General features: G+C 38.3%; 1 protein-coding gene across 8 annotated transcripts in view; it reads right to left on the bottom strand.

Annotated features, from left to right (window-relative positions):
• The window catches only part of RPS6KC1 (ribosomal protein S6 kinase C1), a 248,245-nt gene that overhangs the window by 207,749 nt on the left and 16,967 nt on the right, over positions 1 to 23,529 (bottom strand). For 6 of the 8 annotated variants that reach the window (XR_009210687.1, XR_009210686.1, XM_032137687.2 and 3 more), the window contains exons 2-3: positions 20,345 to 20,380; positions 13,300 to 13,420 (exon numbers count right to left, since the gene is read on the bottom strand). Coding sequence is in view for 5 of the 8 variants with exons in the window: in XM_032137687.2 (XP_031993578.1) it covers positions 13,300 to 13,420; positions 20,345 to 20,380 (157 nt within the window). In the remaining 3 variants the exon portion in view is untranslated. Of the gene's footprint in view, positions 1 to 13,299; positions 13,421 to 20,344; positions 20,381 to 23,529 lie in introns of those variants that run through there. The other 2 variants (XM_058430374.1, XM_058430376.1) reach the window with 2 other exon arrangements.

Here is a 23,529-nt window from a genome sequence, read left to right as displayed (position 1 = left end):
GTGAGTCGAGATCGCGCCACTGCACTCCAGCCTGCACAACAGAGCGAGACTCCGTCTCAAAAAAAAAACACTCCTCCCTTTTTCAACTGCATTATCTTTGTGACCCTGAATTTTACTCATATACTTCAACCAAAACAACATATCTCAACAGGCTGAATACAGAAACAGCTAGAAGAATCCAGCTATCTCCTTTTAAGCCAGACATTAGAGATTTGTAAAAACATAAACCAACACTACTCTTCTTGCTATTTCTTTTTTGATTTGGAAGAATCATTTTTCATAAAAACATCCTTTTATGTTAACATGTAGTGTATTTTTTATTTTTATTTAATATAATTTTTAAAATTTCTAGTATGGTAAATATTAATAGCTATAACCTACATAAACAACAGTCCTTTGAAGTCCTCAAAAATTTTTAAGAATATAAAGAAGAATCTAAGACCAAAACATCTAAAACTCATTGATATATATCTCCCATGTAGACATGAGAATAGATGTGTAGAAAAATTAATTAAAAACAGAATAGAAAAGGTTTATTTCAAATTGCCCTCCAAAGAAACTGTATGAATTTATACTCTTCCTGTTGTATATCTATTGCTCCATACTAGGTATAATCAAACATTTTAATTTTGGCCTTGGGATTGACTTTTAATGACATCATCACCTATAACTACTCTACCTTTTAAATCTTAACTCGTACTTTTATTCTGCTCAACTTATTTTTCAAGTATTTATATGTCAGGCACAGTCCTACATGCTGAAGATACATTCATAACACCAAAGCAGTCCCTGGATCATGCAGCTTAGAGTCTTCTCAAGGAATCAAAGAGAAAGAGAGAAAATTATAATTAAAGGGAAAGGGAGGGTTCTTACTTTTAGAACACAAGAAAACAATACTGGCTGTAGGTTTAGAAGCATGATTCTTAAAACTCCTCAGACTGACCACTTCTTAAAATTATCTTCATCTTCATATTTAGAGTGCCACAAGTCTTAAAAACTTGATGGTGAGGATACCACATCCTGAAACAGTTCTCTTTCTCAACTCTGGATCCTAATGCTCACTTCTTCAACCATAAGACTTTTGCATCATGATATCCTCAGTGCCAATTTTTAGAAAGCTTCTTGAATTAAATGTGCCCATAAAATTTCTAGATAATTGATAGTTGGACTGAAATTAGTCAAAGATTATTAATAGCTACATGATCCAGAGACTGCTTCAGTCTTATGAATGTATCTTCAGCATGTAGGACCGTGCCTGACATATAAATACTTGAAAAATAAGTTGAGCAAAAGAAAGTATGAGGTAATAGATTTTTGGCATGTAAATATGCTTGCCAGGCACTTTAACAGCAAAATGGGGCTGGGCGCGGTGGCTCACACCTGTAATCTCAGCACTTTGGGAGGCTGAGGCAGGTGGATCGCCTGAGGTCAGGAGTTCGAGATCAGCCTGGCCAACATGGTGAAACCCCATCTCTATTAAAAATACAAAAATTAGCCAGGTGTGGTGGCACATGCCTGTAATCCCAGCTACTCGGCAGGCTGAGGCAGGAGAACCGCTTGAACCCGGGAGGTGGAGGTTGCAGTGAGCCAAGATTGCGCCACTGCACTTCAGCCTGGGCGACAAGGGCGAAACTCCATCTTAAAAAAAAAAAAAACAGCAAAATGGTGGTCAAAAGAGGTAGCAGTTGCAATGGTAAAGGGCACACACATACATCTTTAAATGGGAAAGGTATCAAGAAAAAAGGTAAGGAACCATTGATATTGAAAAGTAACTGTAAAGAGAAAACAACAGAAATGTGAAGCACCATGGAATATAAGATCAAAGGCCAAAAGCAGGCAGTCACATGCTAACAGCCTACAACAGTAAGAGTTCATGAATTCCCTAATGCTTGGTAGGGGAACAGAATGGATTGAAGACCCATCATCAGAACTAATGGTTCTATTGCCATTGACCTGTTGCCCACATCCCTCAATTGCTTTCACATAAGAAAATATAAATGCTTTTCTTTTTATTATGTGCCCAAGTTACCTCTATTACATCTATCTCAAGATACTAAAAAAACATAAATTGTTACTATTAAATATTTGTTAAAATTAAAGAACAGTAGCAATAAGCTTTTGATGATCACTTCATTCTGGCACAAATGCCACTGATGTTGCTATACTATGTGAGATTCTCTATATCTTGTCCCCAAATCTCAAGGAGGTGTGAAACGTAAAACGTTCTGAGGAAGCAAGTGTCAAATTCAGTGAATACTGTTATCCTGTAACCAGCCTGGAGAAACCCCTGTTCCTTGTAGACTACCAGCCAATGGAAACAGGTCATTCAGAATCACTTCAGATTATTCAGAACTTTTCCTAAATCAGAGTATCAACATAGGGTTCAATCAAGAGACAGAAACCACACAGTAATTTGAACAGGGAAAAGTTTAATATAAAAAAAATTAGCCATGAGGCCAGGCGCAGTGGCTCATGCCTGTAATACCAGCACAGCACTTTGGGAGGCCGAGGCGGACAGATCACTTTGTGCTCAGGGGTTCGAGACCAGCCTGAGCAACATGGCGAAACCCCGTCTCTACTAAAAATACAAAAATTAGTCGGGCATGGTAGCCTGTAATCCCAGCTACTCGAAAGGCTGAAGCCGGAGAATCGCTTGAACCCAGAGGTGGAGGCTGCAGTGAGCCATGATTACATCACTGCACTCCAGCCTGGGCGACAGGGCAAGACTCCATCTCAAAAAAAAAAAAAAAAAAAATTATTAGCCGTGAGAGTGGAGTCACAATAAAGGTAAAAAGAGAACTCTGAAGAATATCCTGGGGTGAGGGAGAATAGCCAAAGAAAGAACAACTTAGAAAGGGGAACTCTTCTCCAAGGCTTGGATTCAGATCTCTGTAGAGAAGGTGTGGTTGCAGCCACTGGATGGAAAAAAAGTTTGCTAGGTTCCCTGGGCCATCGTTGAACCACAGTTGCCAGAAAAACAGGAAAGACTCCTCCAGAATTCAAGCATGCCAAGGCTGGCAGGTGAGCACACAGTCATGGTGTGAGGAACCAACTCACCAGCAAGGTAATGCAAGTCCTGGGGTACCTAGTATCTGCAGTGGGAAGAGCATAGGAAACAACTTTCTGGGGTTAAAGCAGGCCAAGGCTAGCAGACAGGCTTGTAGAAGGAGAGGGGGTTATTAGGAGCACACTCTCCAGAAGGGCAACTAGGTCTAGAGTCCAAAATGTGTTGGCAGGGAGGGGGAACAAGGGACACAGGAAACAACTCTGCAAGGTGCTAGCCGGCCAAAGCTGAGGGGCAGATACATGGACAAATTCCGGGTACACAGAAGGAGTCAGAGAGTTAGAAACTCAAGTCTCCAATAGGACTGTGGCACCTTGGTGTCCTTAGCTAGGTGATCACCAAACTGGCTGAGCCTGCAAGCTTATCAAGAGATTGTGTGGCCAAGGCAGAATGGCTCTGGCAACAATGCAAAAAGAGCAAGATAAAACAAAATCCATAGGATACTGGAAGAAGGAAGACAAGCCCCCTATACTCCTGCAATGGAGTGCCCTCCATTGCTAAGCTTAACAGTGTATTCACCATAAAGAAAAAATACTGAAAGAATCCTACCCATTAACCAAGCAGGAAATGAAGAAAGAGATCTGAAGCTAAGAAGCAATAAACGGATAACTGGCACAGCCTCTTAGAACCAAGAATTATCACTGTAAGAGCCCCAGGAACTCCAGGCTGATCTTGAAAGGCAACAATTTCCCCAATGTTGATGAGAAATATAGCTGGTATTAGCTATGAGAACACACTCTGTAAAGCCGCTGCACAAAAATCAATGTGATATAGACATAGGCATTTATATAAGAATAGACAAATAAATGCCACAAAAGAGAAAATCCTTAATTAGTGAAAACTCATATGAAGTCTATACATAACAAAGATAATAGTTCAACTTCATTGAGAAAAAGGTAGATTATCTAACAAGTGATCTTATAAGTCCATTTCATCTGTAAAAAAAAAAAAAGTAAAGTGAAACATCATCTGACACCCTGTTCAAATATAAATTCCTCAAGAATTATTTTTTAAACTTTTTTTTAACTATTACTATAATAATCATCTTGTAAAACATGTAGGCATTAGGAGACATTTCTAGTCAAGACCAGAAACCCAAAACCAGGAGGTGGGAGGAGAGTACAAAGAGAACTAAACATATAATTGAACATATAAAATTTTGTTTCACTAAAGGTGTTATAAACAATTCTAAAATATGTGTATGTCTATATAATACACATGCACATATACATATATATATGCAGGTTTGCAAATGATTAGATGTATGTATAAATGTGTGCATTATACCTATGCATATAGATAAATGTATTACGTTTCCTATCCCTGGCTGTTGAAAAAAGCTTAGACGCAAGTTGTAAGGAGCATACCTACTGTCCAGATAGTGATCTCTGTAGCAGCCAGGGTCTGGACAGAAAATGAAATCCACACAGCAATTTGAATAGGGAGTCTTATAAAGAATTATTAACTATGTACACAGTATTAACTACTAAGAAGAAATAAAAGACAACTCTTAGGAATGCCTAGGTTGAGGAGGAAAACCAAAGGAAATACCTGAAAGAGGTGCCTCCTCCCCAAGGCTGGAATTCAGATCTCATTGGAGGCAATGTGGCTGTAACCCACTGGTTGTTCCTGACATAGCCGTTCTAATATGATAGTAGGAGGGTCAAACTTCATGGGCAAGGAACTACAGGTGGAGACTGGCAAGCAGGAAACTCTGTTGTGGTGCCAGCAGATCCAGGCTGGAAGGCAAGGAGCCGCAGGCAGTAACCGACAACAAAATTTCCTAGGGGATGAGTACCACTAGGCATCCCACAGATGCCACTGGCAGCACAGGGCAAACAGGAACGGAAGCACGCCAAAACCCTACTTCCTACAGTGTCCTTCCAACACCTTCTACTGACTAAGCTCATCCGTACCAGCTGGAAAAGGAGACCTGACAAGGCAATGAAGGATCGATTTGGAGCTAAAATACAATAAACTGAAAAGGAGCATAGTCTTTAACACCATTATCCACAAAAAGCAACCAGCGTTCCTTGAAGAAATGGTAGATTTCAGGGCAGGAGAAGAATAAATTCAAGATGAGCACTGAACATCTTGTTATGCCTAAAAATAACAAGTGCTGAAATAAAAAAAAAGAAAATAGGATGAGAGGAAGTTACAAGGACAGAGAATCCAGCTTAAAAGGGCTCCTACTGATCAAAGCTGGGACAATTTGTGTATCAAAATAATTAAATGTATTAATGAATTCTAAACTACTAGAAAAAAAAGATATGTGAGTCCAGATCAATTAGGGATAGATGGACAGAATCATGGATACAATATATAGATATACAGACACAGATACACAGCTGCATAGATACACAGAGAAAGGCAGATGCATAAACACAGAGACACAGATAAAGGGAGAAGGAAGGGTAATAGCAGAGGTGGAGGGGTACAGGAATTGGAAAATCATTATTTTGTAACTATCATATAAACACTGAGTCAGGCAAGAATCATCAATGGATGCTAAATCCAGGGGATAATTTTGTTTTCATGACCTTACAAATATCTCCCCAAAGGTTACTTATTAGCTTCAAGAAAGAAAAAAAAATGAATATACATTGTGTAGTAGTCTGAAAAATGGTCCCCCAAAGCTAATCCCTAGAACCTGTAAATATTACCTTATTTGGAAAAAGAGTCTTTGCAGATATGATGAAGGATCTCGAGATGGGGATATTATCCTGGATTATCTGGATGGGCACTAAATGCCTCATAAGTGTCCTTATAAGAGAGTCAGAGGGAAATTCCACAAAGAGGGAAATATGAAGATGGAACGGAGTGAGGTTTGAAGTTGAGGACCCTGAAGACTAAAGTAATGCTGCCACAAGCCAAGGAATGTAGGCAGCTACAAAATGCTGAAAGAGGCAAGGAATAGTGTCTCTCCTCTGAAAAGAGCGCATCCCTGCCAACACCTTGATTTCAGCCCAGTGATACCAATTTCAGACTTCTGGCCTTCATAACTGTGAGAAAATAAATTTCCCTTGTTGTATGCCACCAAGTGTATGGTAATCTGTTATGGAAGCCCCAGGAAACTAACACAGTGGAAAAGCTTGACAATAACTTGACCAAGTGACACAAATTCATATCACTAATGAGGGGCAGACAGACATCACGTGCCTTCAGATGAGCTACTCTGAGGACACCTATGCAGTATCCAGCTACGAAGAATTCATAACCTAGAACTAAACATGAGAAAACATCAGGGAACCTAAAATGAGAATCATTCTCTTTAAAAAGGGGGAAAGGGATATGGATAGAAAGGGAGAAGGTATTCCTCAAAAATGCCAATATAATGAAAAACAAAAAACGGCTATATTAACATTCCAGATTAAAGGAGACTAAAGACAGTGACTAAATAAAATACCAATCCTAGAATGGATCCTATCCCAGAGAGAAGAAAAATGACATTAAAAGGTCAACTAACAAAACTGCAATACAGATGGTAGATTATATCAAAGTATTGTATCAATATTAAATTTACTCAAATTGATAACTGAACTCCATTGATGCAATAGAATATCCCTATTCTTAGTGAAGAACTGAAGTGCTTAGGAGTAAAGGGACATGAAATTTGGAATATAATTTGGAATAGCTCATTAAAAAATTATGGCCAGGTGTGGTGGCTCACACCTGTAATCCCAGCACTTAGGGAGGGAGGCTAAAGTGGGAGGATCACTTGAGTCCGGGAAGTCGAGGCTGCAGTGAGCCATGACTATGACACTGCACTCCAGCCTGGACAACAAAGTGAGACCTTGTCTCAAAAAAAGTTAAGAAATTAAAACTTAAAACTTAAAATAATGTAAAATTATGTGCATGTATTTTATGTGTGTGCTGGGGGAGAAAGGGGAAGAGGGAGACAGAGAAGAGATAAAGGAAGAGAGGGAAAAGGAGAGAGAGAAGGAGAAAGAGCAAGAGAGACACCAGCAAATGATAAAGTAAATGGGATAAAAGCTTAACAATAAGTGAATCTGGTTGGAAAGTACAGAGGTGTTCTTGTACTATTCTTCTTCTTGCAACTTTCTGTAAGTTTGAAACATCCCTCATCTCCACAGGCTGCCTGAGTGTTCTCACCATACAGCAACCAGTTTCCCCAAAACATGTAACAACACATGGAGGGGAGGTGGGAGCATGAGCACACAAGATGGAACCTACAGTCTTTTTTTATAACCTAATACTGGAAGTGACATACCATCCCTTCTGCATATGCTACCAGTCATACAGACTAATCCTGGTTCAATGTGGGAGGGGACTTCACAAGAACATAAATACCAGGAGACAGGGACCACTGGGGGCCATCTTGGAAGCTGGCCAACACAGACCACTCTTTGGCCTCAAAGATTCACACCCCTCCCACATACAAGATCTCCTCACCCTCCTCCTAAGGTCCCCAAAACTCTCATCCCATTATGGCAGCAATTCAAAGTCTAAAATCTCATCATCTAAATCAGATCCACATGTGATTGAGGTTCTTCAGGTGTCATTCCCTAAGTGTAGCTCCTTAAGTACAATCTTCCTAACCTGTGGAACTATAGGCAAGTTACCTCCTCTCTACCCACTCAATACACAATAGTGGGATAGGCATGGAATAACTGCTATAGACATTCCTGTACAAAAAAGGGAGTAAATGCAAGCCCCAAAGAAGTCAATGGGTCCACATAATTCTGAAATCCAGCAGGGCAAATGTTGGAAGTTTCTGATTAAGGCTCACAGGCTGGGAATAAATTCTCCAAGGCTATGGCTCTGCCCTCTGAGCTTCTGGTTCCACCCTCTGAGTCATACCTCCTTTTCGGTGAAAAACAGCAAGGTGTGTGGCTTCATGGTTGTTTTTAGCCTTCCTTCCAGTAAAATTTGGGGGAGACAAAAGTCTCTTTTCACTTTGTACTGCTTTTGTGCTTGTCAGTCCAAGCTAACAATGTTTCTGCACATATAATTACTTTTAACTTTTTTGTGGGGGGTCACCTGTGACTCTTATTGGGGTTTACTCAATCAGACAAAAGTGATAGCCACAAATCTCAAGTTAAACCCTTCTGTAGCTTTGGCTTCTGCTGAGTTGGCAGAGGCTTACACTTCCACGAAGCCCTACTATTTGAGAGGATCTGTAAGGCACAACCTTAATCTTTATTGAGAGCATTTTGTCTGAATGAATCTTTCTGAGGTCTTAAGAAACATTTTAGTTCACACTGGGCTTCATCTTTAGTCCATATTTGCTCAGAAGTCATTTCTTAATTTTAGTACTCTCTGCTATGCAGAAAGACAGCATTTTCAAAACAAATCCTCGGACCTTTTTGTTTAACAATCCTTCCTTTAGTTTCTCTCTCTCCTTTCACATTTTACTATGAGCAGCAAGAAGCACCATACTGTAAACACTCTGGGTGGAAATCTCTTCGGCTAGCTTACCCAGTTCATTTGCAAAGTACATTTTCAACTTTCCACATAACTGTAGGCAACAGTGTTGCTAAACTTTCTGCAACTACATAAGAGGGATCTTCCCTCCAGTTTCCAGTAACACTTACCTAACTTCCTTGGGAATCCTCAATTGCAGTCTTACCAAATACCATGAGGATCCAGTTAATCACTTCTTTTTTATATTATTTATTTTTTTGAGACAGAGTCTCGCTCTGTTGTCCAGGCTAGAGTGCAGTGACACGACCTCGCCTCACTGCAAACTCCACCTCCCAGGTTCATGCCATTCTCCTGCCTCAGCCGCCCGAGTAGCTGGGACTACAGGCACCTGCCACCACGCCTGGCTAATTTTTTTTTTTTCTTTTTTGTATTTTTAGTAGAGACAGAGTTTCACCGTGTTAGCCAGGATGGTTTCGATCTCCTGACCTCGTGATCTGCCTGACTTGGCCTCCCAAAGTGCTGGGATTACAGGCATGAGCCACCGTGCCAGGCCCAATTAATCACTTCTTCAAGGCACTTCAGGCACTCACCAACACTCCTCAAAGCCCATAGCTCATTTCAAGACCACTCTCCACATTTTCAGTTTTGTTACAAATTCTATTAAGTAGTTATTGCTGTGTAACAAATTATCCCAAAACATAGTAGCTTACAAGAAACATTTACTATCTCACTCAGTCTCTGAGGGTCAGGAATTCAAAAGTGGCTTGGCTAGGTGGCTCTAGCTCAGGCCTCTCAAGAGATTGCTGTTAACTGTCAGTCAACGTTGCAGTCACCTCGAAGTTCAACTGGTACTGGAGAATCTGCTCCTAAGTTCATTCACATGGCTGTGGCAGGCTTCATGCTTGCTAATTTTTGGCTGGATGCCCCTGTTCCTCACCATGTGGGTCTACCAGAATGTTCTTAACCACAGGAAAAGCTGGTATCCCTCACAGCAAGTTATGAGAAAGAGAAAGGAAAAAAAAAAAAGACCTTAAGAGAGATGCCACAGTCTTTTATAAATCAATCTCAGGAATGACATATACCATCACTTTTGTTACTGGCCATACAGACCAACCCTGGTACCATCTGGGAAGGTGCTATGGTTTGGATATGGTGTGTCTGACCCCACCAAGTCTCATGTTGAAATTTGATCCCCAATGTTCAAGGTGAGGCCTCGTGTGAGGTGTTTGGATCACGGGAATGGATGTCTCCTGAGTGGCTTGCTGGTTCTCACTCTTAGTTCCCGTGAACTAAACCTGTTGGAAAAAGCCTGGTACCTCCTCCTCTCTCTCGTTTCCTTCTGTCATCATGTGGTGGCCTCTCATTCCCCTTCTGCCATGAGTGGAAGCAATCTGAGGTCCTTCCTAGATGCAGAAGGAGGCCCCGTGCATCTTTTACCTCCTGTAAAACCATGAGCCAAATAAACCTCTTTTCTTTGTAAGTTACCCAGCCCTGGGTATTCCTTTGTAGTAACACTACACAGACTAAGACAGAAGGGAAGACACAAAGGTGTGAATACCAGGAGACAAGAATCATAGGAAGCTATCTTGGAGGCTGGCTATCACAAAAGGCATGGTCCAAATATTTAGCAAACTAAAATGTGGCATGATTTCAATTCCCTGATGTAGTATAAGGAAAACAGAGACTTCACTTACACATTTTTCTTATGTTGGCACAGTAATTGTAACAACTGAACCTTGCAGAACAAAATGTAATTGTGGTATACTACCTGACGTTATAATGAACAATATCTGCTCTGTCATAATAACGTTATAAGGTGGGGTGCATTGGCTCACGCTTATAATCCCGGCAGTTAGGAAGGCTGAGGCAGGAGGATTGCCTGAGCACAGGTGTTAAAGACCAGCCTGGGCAAAATGGTGAAAACATGTTGCTACAAAAATTACAAAAATTAGACTGGCACAGTGGCACGTGCCTGTAGTCCCAGCTACTCAGGGGGCTGAGGTGGGAGGATCACTTGAGCCCAGGAGACAGAGGCTGTGTGATCGCACCACTGCACTCCACCCAGGGTGACAGAGTGAAACTCTGTCTCAAAAAATAATAATGTTATAAATAATGTTTATTAAATTCTAGCTTTGAGAATTATTCTATACGAGCTTAATTATGACTATTAAAGAAAATATAAATATTGCCACCTTTGACAAATGTAGAAATATAAGTACAGATTTCAAATGTTAAGTGGTGAAGAGAGCTGAAGAGATAGGAAGATCAAAAATGCTATTAGAATCATCTTAGACAAATGATATTGTCCACACTTACGGAACGAGAAATAAAGTCAATAGAAAAACTAAAAATATTATGTAATAATACAGAGAAACAGGGTAAACAAGCTAAATCCTTACCCACCAGAGTAGTGAGTCAATAGATATGTAAAAGTTGTTAAATCAAGAAAAAATGGGCCAGGCACAGTGGCTCACGCTTGTAATCCCAGCACTTTGGGAGGCCAAGGAGGCCAGATCACCTGAGGTCAGGAGTTCGAGACCAGCCTGCCCAACATGGCAAAACTCCGTCTCTACTAAAAATACAAAAAATTAGCTAGGCATGGTGGCAGGTGCCTGTAATTCCAGCTACCCCGGAGGCTGAGGCAGGAGAATCACCTGAACCCAGGAGGCAGAGGTTGCAGTGAGCCGAGATCACACTACTGCACTCCAGTCCAGGCGACAAGAGTGAAATTTCATCTCAAAAAAAAAAAAAAGAAAAGAAAAAATGATATAAGCTTATTACAGATACAGATATAAGTACTTGAAAAAAAGGATTAAAATTCAGTTATGTCTAGAAGCAAAACTAGGTGGAGGGAAGGAGCAGGAAACTTGTTTTTATTGTACATTCTTCAATACTACCTTTGTGTTTTGTTTTTATTTTACTTAGCCATGTGCCTCTTTAAAAGTTATCTGCCAGGCGCAGTGGATCACAACTGTAATCCCAGGACTTTGGGAGACTGAGTTAGGCAGATTACTTAAGCCCAGGAGTTTAAGACCAGCCTGGGAAACGTGGTGAAACCCCATTTCTACAAAAAACAGAAAAATTAGCCAGGCATGGTGGTGTGCACCTATAGTCCCAGCTACCTGGGAAGCCAAGGTAGGAGAATCACCTGAGCCCAGGAAGTCAAGGCTACGGTGAGCAAGATCACACCACCGTACTCCAGCCTGGGTGACAGAGTGATACTCTGTCTCGAAACATAGTAATAATAATTTAAAAGTTATTCCAATGTATAAAGGACAATGATGTTACAATTATTTAAAACAACGAGGCAATATGCATCAAAAGTCTCAAAAATATGCAGACCCCTTGACTGAGTAATTCTCCTCCCAGGAATTCACCCTACTGTACACCTGCACAGTAATGTATGAATAAGAATAGTAACTGCAGTGTTATTTATAACAGCAAAAGGCCAAAAGTAATATACCAGTAAAAGATTGGTTAATAAATCAGTTCAAAAACTGGAATACTATGTACATCTTAAAATTAGTAATGTAGATCTTTTTATTGACATGAAAAGACAATCATAATATACTGTCATATAAAAAATAAAGAAAAAATATATATACTGTTATATAAAACCAGATTACAAAATCATACGTAGTAAGATTCCATTTTTGAGGTTTCTATACATAGATGGGTAAAAAGGCATACACATATTCATAAGCACAAAAATACACCATACACACACACTGATACAGATTCTAGAATAATATGCCAAAATATTCTACTATCTAGGAGATGGTATTATTGCTGAATTTCTCTTTATGTTTTAAGTATTTTTCTGTACCATCTGAGTTATTTGCATATACTACTTTCATAACCTGAAAAAAAAATTGTCTAGTTTGAAAAATAAATGTGCATATACCTTGACTCTGCAATTACATATGCAGAAATTGGTTGCAAAAAGTAATAGGATAAAATGTTCTGGCCGGGCACCGTGGCTCATGCCTGTAATCCCAGCACTTTGGGAGGTCAAGGCGGGCGGACCACTTGAGGTCAGTAGTTCGAGACCAGCCTGGCCAACATGGTGAAACCTCGTCTCTACTAAAAATACAAAAATTAGCCAGGTGTGGTGGCAGACACCTGTAATCCCAACTACTCGGGAGGTTGAGGCGGGAGAATCACTTGAACCCAGAAGGTGGAGGTTGCAGTGAGCCAAGATCGCGCCACTACACTCCAGCCTAGGTGACAGAATGAGGCTCCATTTCAAAAAAATTCTGTCCATATAAGAACATTTACGTTAGAGTTATAGAAAAAAAAACATGAATATTCTATACTTCCAGTCAAAATCCAGACAGGTGACAGAAACTACACCAATTATTTTGACACAGAAAATTTAATATAAAAAAACTGTTACCTAGGTATTTGAAAACTGATGAGGCAAAAAAAAAAAAATACTAAGGTATCAAAAAGAAGTTGCAAGAAGCAAATACTAGAAAACCACACCATTCATACTATAAGCAAGGTGTCAGGGAAACGTACAAAATGAGACTTAATTTTAAAAAAGAAAGAATTTTAAAACTATAAGAATAATTGAATATCACCTTTTCTTATGTTCCTACAGGGTTTTTTATTTGGTTGGTTGGAACCGAAGCTGTTTTGTTTCATAGACAGGAAAAGTAAATATATTCTGGGTACACAAAACTATAACAAGAACAAGAAAAGACAATTTCAAGTGCTTGTTGAACAATATGAATTATCTCAATAAGTAAAGGGGCTTCTGACTTCATAGTGTAGTTATGTTAGAGTTCAGTATATATACAAAATTAATTATCATTTTTTTAAATTACAATTTCAAAATAATCACTTACCAAACACTATTCCTTTAGCAAATGGAGGAAACAACTCTGAATGTCGGAATAAGTTTTTGTGAATTTGCCATAGTTCTTTGTGTAGTTTCTTAAAATCACTGTATCTCTTCCATACAATTATCTAAAGAGAGAAAAAAATTAAACGTGTATCTCATAACCATTTAGGTTCAGATATCTGAACAACAAATAATCATTTCATTAAAGTGTTCAAAAGTGTCATGCAAAGGCAAACACATGTCCTAACCAATATGATTAACTGACTGAAATTAACTAATAATATTTGTTTTAAAAATATAAGGCAGATTCCTGCTGACCAGGGGTACAAAAAAAAAATAAAGTAAAAATATATTACATATAAAGCAGCAATTCTTCCTCAAACTATTCTGTTTTGGTTTCAAATTTTCATTTTAAACAAGTATGGGTTTATTCATACTGGAAAAATATTCAACCCAGTATGGAGAAGATTTATACTATATAAAGTGTCACTTCATCTGTTCAAAAACCAATTACAATTGGCCTGCAAATGAGTTAGATGTCAAAACATGTATTCTTTCTCAAAATAAAATATTTATAAAGACAAAATAATTAATTTAGGCAATTTTTAAACAAAAGTACATACTCAGTATTTGCCTAAAAGGATAAACTGGCCGGGCGCAGTGGCTCACGCCTGTAATCCCAGCACTTTGGGAGGCCGAGGCGGGCGGATCACCTGAGGAGTTCAAGACCAGCCTGGCCAACATGGTGAAACTCCATCTCTATTGAAAATATCAAAACTAGCCGGGTGTGGTGGTGGACGCCTGTAATCCCAGCTATTCGGGAGGCTGAGGCAGAAGAACTGCTTAAACCCAGGAGATGGAGGTTGCAGTGAGCCGACACAGTGCCACTGCACTCCAGCCTCAGCCACAGAGTAAGACTCTGTCTCAAAAAAAAAAAAAAAAAAAAAGGATAAACTGAGTAACACTGAAGAAATAGCTATGCAGCAAGCAATTAACATGGACTTTCATGTCATAAATCTTAATTTACACTAGTAATAAGATGTCTGCAGGCAAGCTGAATCCTGACCAGAACATCATTAAAATTAGTATATTTTTAAAAAACAAAATAACAATCATCTAGATTAGACGACATGTAAAAGTGTGTTTTCCTTCATTAGTCTGAATTATTATTTAACCTCACTCAGATTATATCTTAAAAAAAAAAACCACTTTGTAAAGAAAAAGGATTTGAAACATGGCCTTGATATCACAGATTCAGCCCCTCAGTCTCTAGAAAATCGGGTAAAATTGAGTTTTAAATCCCATTACTTCAGATACTGGGGTCTTTAATTCTGAAAAGCTTAATCATCTCAGTTTTAACAAAGTTTTCTAACAAGTTTTTCATGTACAATAGAGTATAATGCTAATGAGCAAAAAACAGGTCAAGCAGGTAACCCGGTGTGATTTAAGAGATTCCTGCCAAAAAACCTACTCTCTCTGCATGTATAAAATTCTTCAGCAAACGTTTTCATGCTGCCAAATTCTACCTTAATTAATGTTTATTTTTTTTAATAGTTATAATCCTAGGAGGCTAGGCAGACTATAATATGAATTTTTTTTATTTTTATTTTTTTTTTGAGACAGTCTTGCTCTGTCGCCCAGGCTGGAGTGCAGTGGCGTGATCTCGGCTCACTGCAAGCTCCGCCTCCCAGGTTCACGCCATTCTCCTGCCTCAGCCTCCCGAGTAGCTGGGACTACAGGAGCCTGCCACCACGCCCTGCTAATTTTTTTGTATTTTTAGTAGAGACAGGGTTTCACTATGTTGGCCAGGATGGTCTCGAACTCCTGACCTCGTGATCCGCCCACCTCGGCCTCCCAAAGTGCTAGGATTACAGGCTTGAGCCAATGCACCTGGCCAATATTGATTAATTTTTAAAAACTGCTTCCTCCTGATGCTTCCCTTGTATTCATTTACTCAACAACAAAAAGAGGCACCAAACAAATATTTCTATGGCCCTAGTTTCCACTAAGCATCATATTGTCACAAAGTATGAAGAGAAGGGAAATACAGGTCCTGCCTTCAAAGAGTTCACAGTCTAGTGAGGAAGAATAAGCCAACACACCATAAGACAACAACATCATAAGATGGCTTGAAAAATGCTGAGAGGGGCAGCCCAAGAGTGCTGTAGATGTAGTACCTAAATCAGCCTTGTACGTCTGAGAAGCCTTCACAAAAAGTACTACCTTAGAGAGTCCTGAAGGGAAGTGGTCACTAGACTGAAAAAAATAAAATAAAAAGGGAGGGAAGTGGGGGTGAAGTTTCTAAAAGAAGAGTGAGATGCTAAGTATATATTACTAAATGAAGACAATTAATTTAGGCAATTTTTAAACAAAAGTACATACTCAGTATTTGCCTAAAATGATAAGTAAACTGAAGAACACTGAAGAATAAATAGCTGTGTAGCAAGTTTTGCTACAGAATGGTGGTGCCACGCCCTGAAGTGAACAGCAAGGAATAAGCAGCAGTTCCGAGGCAAGAAAGAGGTTCAGTTTTCAACACATTTGACTTAGGAGCTCATGAGGGAGCTGCTTGGAGCTATTCAATGAGATAGACAGGTTTAGGGTTGAAGAACAAAAACTGAGCAGGATCTATTAGCCTGTAGATTAAAAGATCAGTAGCAGATAGGCAGTAATCACTCAGGAAAGGTTTCTCAGCATATGCAATGAGATGTGAGGATTCTAACAGTGAAATGATGGGAACAAAAATTGTTATTTTTATATTTTAAAAATATATCAAATTACAATCGCATGACATTGCCAAGGAATTAAAGGAGAAATGGTTGATGGGCTTATGTAAGCAGTACCTTGTATAAGGTAAATGTCATCATAAACTGGACATTACATAAGGTTAAGGTCGTTATGACCTGGACATGGAAGTTATTCAAAAGATGTAGCTCATGGAAACAATTAGATTTGCAGATAAAATTTTTATTCTAGGCCAGGCGTGGTGGCTCACACCTGTAATCCCAGCACTTTGGGAGGCTGAGGCGGGTGGATCATGAGGTCAGGAGATTGAGACCATCCTGGCTAACACAGTGAAACCCCATCTCTACTAAAAATACAAAAAATTAGCTGGGCGTGGTGGTGGGTGCCTGAAGTCCCAGCACTCGGGAGGCTGAGGCAGGAGAACAGCATGAACCCAGGAGGCGGAGTTTGCAATGAGCCGGGATCGCACCACTGCACTCCAGCCTGGGTGATAGAGCAAGACTCCACCTCAAAAAAAAAAAAAAATTTATTCTAGTTAAAGTCATTTTTAAATACTGCAAGACAAACTTAAGGAGCAAATTTTAACAATTTAATCATACTAATTATTAAAATACCATGGTATGGGAACCAGTAGTCTGTCAGAGCAAGAATTAGAACCCCCCAGGGTGAGAATCTGTGTTTCTTCACCATGCCCTAATTTATTCACTCTCATATTCCTTCTTCTCAACCCTAGGGCTGCAGAACCAAAACACCTAACAGCATCGCAAATTGTCACAACCACTGCCCTCTTTTCTTCTTACTCCTTCTAAGTTTTGAGGTTTCCAGAAATCTTCAAAATACAAAAGCGAACAAAGGTATACTCCCACTACAACAGCAAGTACTGATGTTCATATCTGGACTACACAAAGTCCTGAGAGACACATATAGAAATTATTTTCTCTAATTAATGTTCAATACTTTCCCATTGATAAAATAGGTCTATAACACCTATTTCTTTATTGAACCAAGTCTCCATAAGTTTCTTATTTATTAAAGTTACTCTGAAGAAAATGTCTCAGTGAAATATTAATTCAGTGACAACCATATAAAACATACAAATAAAAGCTTAATTTTAAAAACATTCCCTTAAATATTTTTTACATAAATGTTTCCTTTTCAGATAATTACACTTAATAACACCAAGAACTTTTTAGATTCCTGTATTTTACAGAACCACCAATTGAATTAACTTTGTCCTTTTCACTCTCACATAGTTTTAATATTTAAAATTTGCTGGATTATCTCTTCTTACAACCAAAATCACTACCATACCATTTGCTAACGGATTTTATTTTCCCTCTTTTCAAGAGCCTTTCCTTTCCCCTGATATATTTCTGAGTGTGTACCTATTTTCTAAAACGATTTTTTCTCACGCTTGTAATCACAGCATTTTGGGAGGCCGAGATGGGCAGATCGCCTGAGGTCAGGAGTTTGAGACCTGCCTGGCCAACATGGTAAAACCCCGTCTCTACTAAAAATACAAAAATCAGCCAGGTGTGGTGGCGGGCGCCTGTAGTCCCAGCTATTCAGGAGGCTGAGGCAGGAGAATCACTTGAGCCCAGGAGGCAGAGGTTGCAGTGAGCCGAGATCACGCCACTACACTCCAGCCTGGGTGACAGAGCGAGACTCCATCTCAAGAAATAAATAAATAATAAAAATAATAAATAAATAATAAAACTATTTTTTAAAAAAGGATTTAAAAGTTAGAGATTTCTGACATAATACATAGAAAGTCCTGTTAAAGTTCTTTTCCTTTCCCAAATTTCACCAGTGAAATATCCTACCTGTAGAGAGAAAAAAGTATAGGTTAATTTGTTTAAAAAAGGGTGAAGGGGACCAAAACCATCTCTTCTTCACTTTTCTGCTGTCTATTCATGTTCTACACAATCTACTGAATGAGAGGCCACAGATCTTTTAGCATTCTTAGGAAGAAAACACTGATGTGGTGGCATGTGCCAAGGTATATATAAAAGAAAAACAACAAAATTTCTATTTTATAAGGCTAGCATATTACTAGCCCTACATTTTGTTGAACTATCAGTACATCTAGTCCTCCATAGCCCTTGTGAAGCCTTACTATATAGTCTAAAGCAGTAACAAATGAATAAGTTAATGGAGAGGGAAAGTGAAAGGAAGTGAAAAACAAACTCTAAGTGGTGAATTCCTCTCCCAAATAAGAATTCTAATGTTTAAATACACTAAATGGGAAACTAAAAAAAGTACTGTTATAATTTTAAGATTATTCTATATTTTAAGAAGCCAACTAAATAGAAAACTTTTAAAAATTTATACCACTTCTAACAAAGAACCATGCAATTGTCTAACTAAAAGACACTTACAAGAGTTTTCTGATGAATGGTTCACCAACAGTTGTTATTATAAAAGAGTTTTTCCGAAAAAAGGACTAAGAAAATGGCAGAGAGTATGTTCATGGATAGGTTGGTTCAGGATTCTCCCTGGAAAATGGGAACATCAAGCTACAAACTACAGCACAGCAATCAGGCAATGCATTCAAAGGAAATACACCCATTTTCAATTTTAAGAGTTGTAAACTAGAAATCTAAAGAACAGTTCACACTCATCAATTGATACAAGTAAAGACAGAAAAGTAATCAATGGTGCAAATTACTTTCACTGATACATATATATATATATATTTTTTTTTCTTTCAAAACAACAATATTACAATATTCTTTCTGTTTCCTGGTAGGAAGGAATTGTCTTAAAACTCATCAGGAAAATAGTATTAAATCTATTTTTTTTTTTTTTTTTGTGAGACAGAGTCTCGCTCTATTGCTCAGGCTGGAGTGCAGTGGTGCGATCTCAGCTCACTGCAACCTCTGCCTCCCAGGTTCAAGCAATTCTCCTGCCTCAGCCTCCCAAGTAGATGGGATTACAGGTGCCTGCCACCATGCCCAGCTAATTTTTGTATAAAAACATATCTGTTTTAAATCATAGGGCAAAAACAACTATGAAATCAGACATAGCCAGAAATGATAATGTATAAAATTTAAATATTATCTAAACCTGGGGCCATACACTCATCTCAACCAGTACCAAACAGTCACCTTAAATGTATGAATCAAGCCAGGTATTTTCTGTAGAGTAGTGGGACCTGTGGCTCAACAGAAAGAACCTACCACCCAAAGACATTTAATTGTGGAAAAAAAAACAACAACACTGTTGCAGAATCAGGACTGTAAACTTACAGTATCTGTTTTAAACACATTAGGGAGGGGGAAAAAATCCTGATATATGTCCTTCTAGTCTTAGTGAAAATGAGCAGGGACTAAAATGAAAATAAATCAAGAAACATTCAAAGCAGCAAGCTCCTCAGTAAGGATTCCTAAAGATATACAACAAGCACAAAGTAAATACAAATAGAGAATTCTACAATTTTAAGCAAAACATAACAGGCTGGTACCATTATAGAAAGAAGGAAAAAAAATGAAAAAATTCACAGAAGAATCTGCAAAACTAACTTAAAGTTTTAAAAAAAAGAAACATCTACACCTAAAGCAGTTTTCCAAGATGTCAACATGTCAATTCAATATAAAAGTAAAAGTAGGTGGAGGCCCAAAACTTATTGTTAGAACCTTTAAAATAAATATTAGTTACCAAATACTTTTTATTACACAGGTATTATGATCTTGAAATGGGTAAATAAGGGCCCTTAAGTGATACTGAAATCTTGTAAATACTAGTTACCAGAACAACTACCACTTAGTAAACAGCACCATAATTCATTAAATTCTTATTTATATAACAACACCTACTAAAACTTAACAATTACTTAGTAGGTCTCAAATAGTACACTGCAGCTACTGTTTTGTGAAATGAAGACAATCTTCATGCAAACATATAAAGACTGATGTACAGGCTGGGCACAGTGGCTCATGTCTGTAATCCCAGCACTTTGGGAGGCCGAGGCAGGTGGATCACCTGAGGTCAGGAATTCGAGACCGGCCTGGCCAAAGTGGTGAAACCCCATCTCGACTAAAAATACAAAAATAGCTGGGTGTGGTGGCAGATGCCTGTAATCCCAGCTACTCGGGAGGCAGAGGCAGGAGAATCACTTGAACCCGGAAGGCGGAGGTTGCAGTGAGCCAAGATCACGCCACTGCACTCCAGCCTGAGCAACAAGAGCAAAACTCCGTCTCAAAAAAAAGAGATTGATGTACAAATGATTCAGGTGATTTCCTCAAAAAAGCATTTAGTTAAATTTTTATCAAATACATAAAATAAAATCTTCATATAAACGTTACCTCCTGGACATCCTCTGGATTTCTTCGTGAAACAACCTAAAACAAAACATACATAGAAATCTCTAATCATTATCAAAATTTAAGATTCTATATTTGTATAATTAACTTTCAATAGTATTTGTATGAAAAATTCAATTTGCTTAAAAAAATAAACACTGTATCATTTATCCAAAACTCAGCTATATAATAACTTCACTATCTGAAATACATACTGTTAAATCAAGTTTAACCTAAAGTTACCTCCCTTAGTCTACATATTTTAAGTTTGGCCTAAAAGTGTCTCTGTACATAATGAACAGAGAAATAGATATGTAAATAATGTGTAAAGACTGTAACCTACTCTGGCACCAATCACCAAGTTTTGGCCAAAGAGAGCCAACTGTTCAAACGGTGTTCAAATAAGGCAAATGCTTAGTTGGAACCAATACAGCTGTTTCAGTTTCCTTTTCTGTACATCACTTTCCTTTTTCTGTCCATAAATCTCCCACCATGTGGCTGTGCTGGAGTCTCTCTGGACCTACACTGGCTGAGGAGGCTGACCAATTTGTGAATCATTCTTTGCTCAATTAAACTCTGTTAAATTTAATTTGGCTAAAAATGTTATTTTAACAATACTAAAAATTAAGCAAAAAAGCAGCTAAAAGTAAGTCCACATGCTAAAGTTCATATATTCACTACATTCTTAAGAAAAAGCATCTAGTTACTCTTACTTAATTAACATAATTCTAACAAGTTTGTTTACATCTCCCCTTCCCAGCAAGCCTACATACAAATTAGAAGCACAAAAAGCAGCTGCACTTGGGCAAAGTGTACAAGGGATCTCTCTACATTATTTCTTACAACTGTATATGAATCTACAATTAGCACAATAAAAAATTTCAATTAAAAAAAAGCAGCTATAATGCTCAGACACACCATGTGAGAAGTATGAGAAGTAATCACTGGCTGCCTAATGATGAAGAAAACAAAAGTAATATAAATTATTTACAAACATTCAGGGACAAATAATCCTTCTATCAATACTCCCTAAGCAAAGAGGAAAAGAGTAGATTCTTTCAGACTTCTCTGATGACAAAGGCCAAAAAGTCTAACACCAGGTAAAAAGATTTTTTTCACAAAACTTTTAAAAAGGCTAGGTGTTTACATCATCAAACAGCATCCTAAATTAGGAAAATCTCACATTAGATTACATAATACAGTACCATCCATGTAAGTGTCAAATTAACGGTTTTGAAGCTACAGCGGTGTATTTTGCAAAAATAAACAAAAAGATAAATCAGGCTATTCTGCCTATGGAGTAGCCATTCTTTATTCCCTTACTTAATAAACTTACTTTCACTTTAAAAAAATTTTTAAAAAAAGATCAAACACACATTAAAATGGTTGCCTATGAGTGTGAGGAAGAAAAGGGTCTTTGATACCCAATGACAATACACCATGAACTGGGATTATAATCTATTCAGCACCACCCTTAAAGTCCAAAACAAGAACAAAAAATAGAGGATGTAAAGTCAGACAAACCTCGGTTCAAATTACAGTTCCTCCACTTACAGGTTTGATATCATCGATAAAACGGAGATAATACTAACTGCCTGGCCTGGCTGTTGTGAACAACAAATAAGAACATAGCAAGAACTCTATAATTTAAAAGTTTCCTCTGTCCCCTACCAGACAGGTTAACCACTGTAAAAGGTCCCACCTAAGAATTCCAGAGAACAAATATCTTGCACTCTATTCTCCAACTTTCAGAATATATAAACTTGGTGAAATCTTGTAGCAATTTTCATTAATTTATACAACAGTGCTATGCAATAGAACTTTCTGTGATAATGGAAAAAAATGTTCTCTATTTGCAGTGTTCAACACAGCCACCACTAGCCACATGTGTGTGGCTACTGAGCCACTGAAATATGGCTACTTTGAGAAACTACATTAATTTCATTTCATTTCATTCAAAAAAATTTTTGTTTTAAAGAGACAGGGTCTCACTCTGTCACCCAGGCTGGAGTGCCATGGCATGATCATAGCTCACTGCAGCCTCAAACTCCTGGACTCAACTGATCCTCCCACCTCAGCCTCTTGTGTAGCTGGAACTATAGGCACACAACACCACAGTCAGCATACACACACACACACACACACACACACTTTTTTTTTTTTTTGGTAGAGATGGGGGTCTCCCTATGTTGCCCAGGCTGGTCTCAAATTCCTGGGATCAAGCAATCCTCCCACCTCAGCCTCCCACAGTGGTAGATTATAAGTGTGAGCCACTGCAGGCCTTAATTTAAATTTAAATCAAAATAGCTACATGTGGTTAATGGCTACCAAATCAGACAACACAGATTTAGTATAAGAGACTGTAACAGGTAACTTAACAACTATACATTATTCAAATCTTTGATTTTAGCTATTACTTTCAAATACCAGCCTGTCCCCTCACACACACCTTTCCAAAAGTATAGTATTTCACATAGTATGACTAATTTTGCTTCTTGTGTTTTTTTTTTTTTTTTTTTAGACAGAGTCTTGCTCTGTCACCCAAGCTGGAGTGCAGTGGCACAATCTCGGCTCACTGCAATCTCCGCCTCCCGTGTTCAAGTGATTCTCCTGCCTCATCCTCCCAAGTACCTGGGACTACAGGCATGTGCCACCACGCCCAGCTAATTTTTGTATTTTTAGTAGAAACAGGGTTTCTCCATGTTGGCCAGGATGGTCTCAATCTCTTGACCTCGTGATCTGCCTGTCTCAGCCTCCCAAAGTGCTGGGATTACAGGTGTGAGCCACTGCACCCTGCCGTTCTTACATTTTTATGAAAAGTATTGAGAAGAAAAGTCATGGATAACCAATCCACTAATAATCCACCCACCAAAAATAGCACATGGTCATTCACAGCAAGGTCTATTCAAATGTACTTTAAATTTCACAATTTATGTTTTTCTCAGTTTAATACATTTCCTGAATTTATAAATATATTAAGGTATCTTAAGTATTTTAAATAATCTTCCTTAATATAAGCAAATTATCTTTTTGAGACAGAAGAACTTATTTCTTAGTTTGGTGTACATATTAGAAGTACCACATTTTGGGTGTTCTTCAGATGAGCCAGTCCTGGAAATCAAATACATGTGTACTGTATAAACAAAAACACATTAGCCATCCCTTAACAATAGCCACAATATTAAAAC

The sequence above is a fragment of the Hylobates moloch genome, unplaced genomic scaffold (genome assembly GCF_009828535.3).
Source record: "Hylobates moloch isolate HMO894 unplaced genomic scaffold, HMol_V3 SCAFFOLD_18, whole genome shotgun sequence".
NCBI lineage: Eukaryota > Metazoa > Chordata > Mammalia > Primates > Hylobatidae > Hylobates > Hylobates moloch.
Note: the sequence above shows the minus strand (reverse complement) of the source record. Positions and strands in the feature narration are given on the sequence as shown.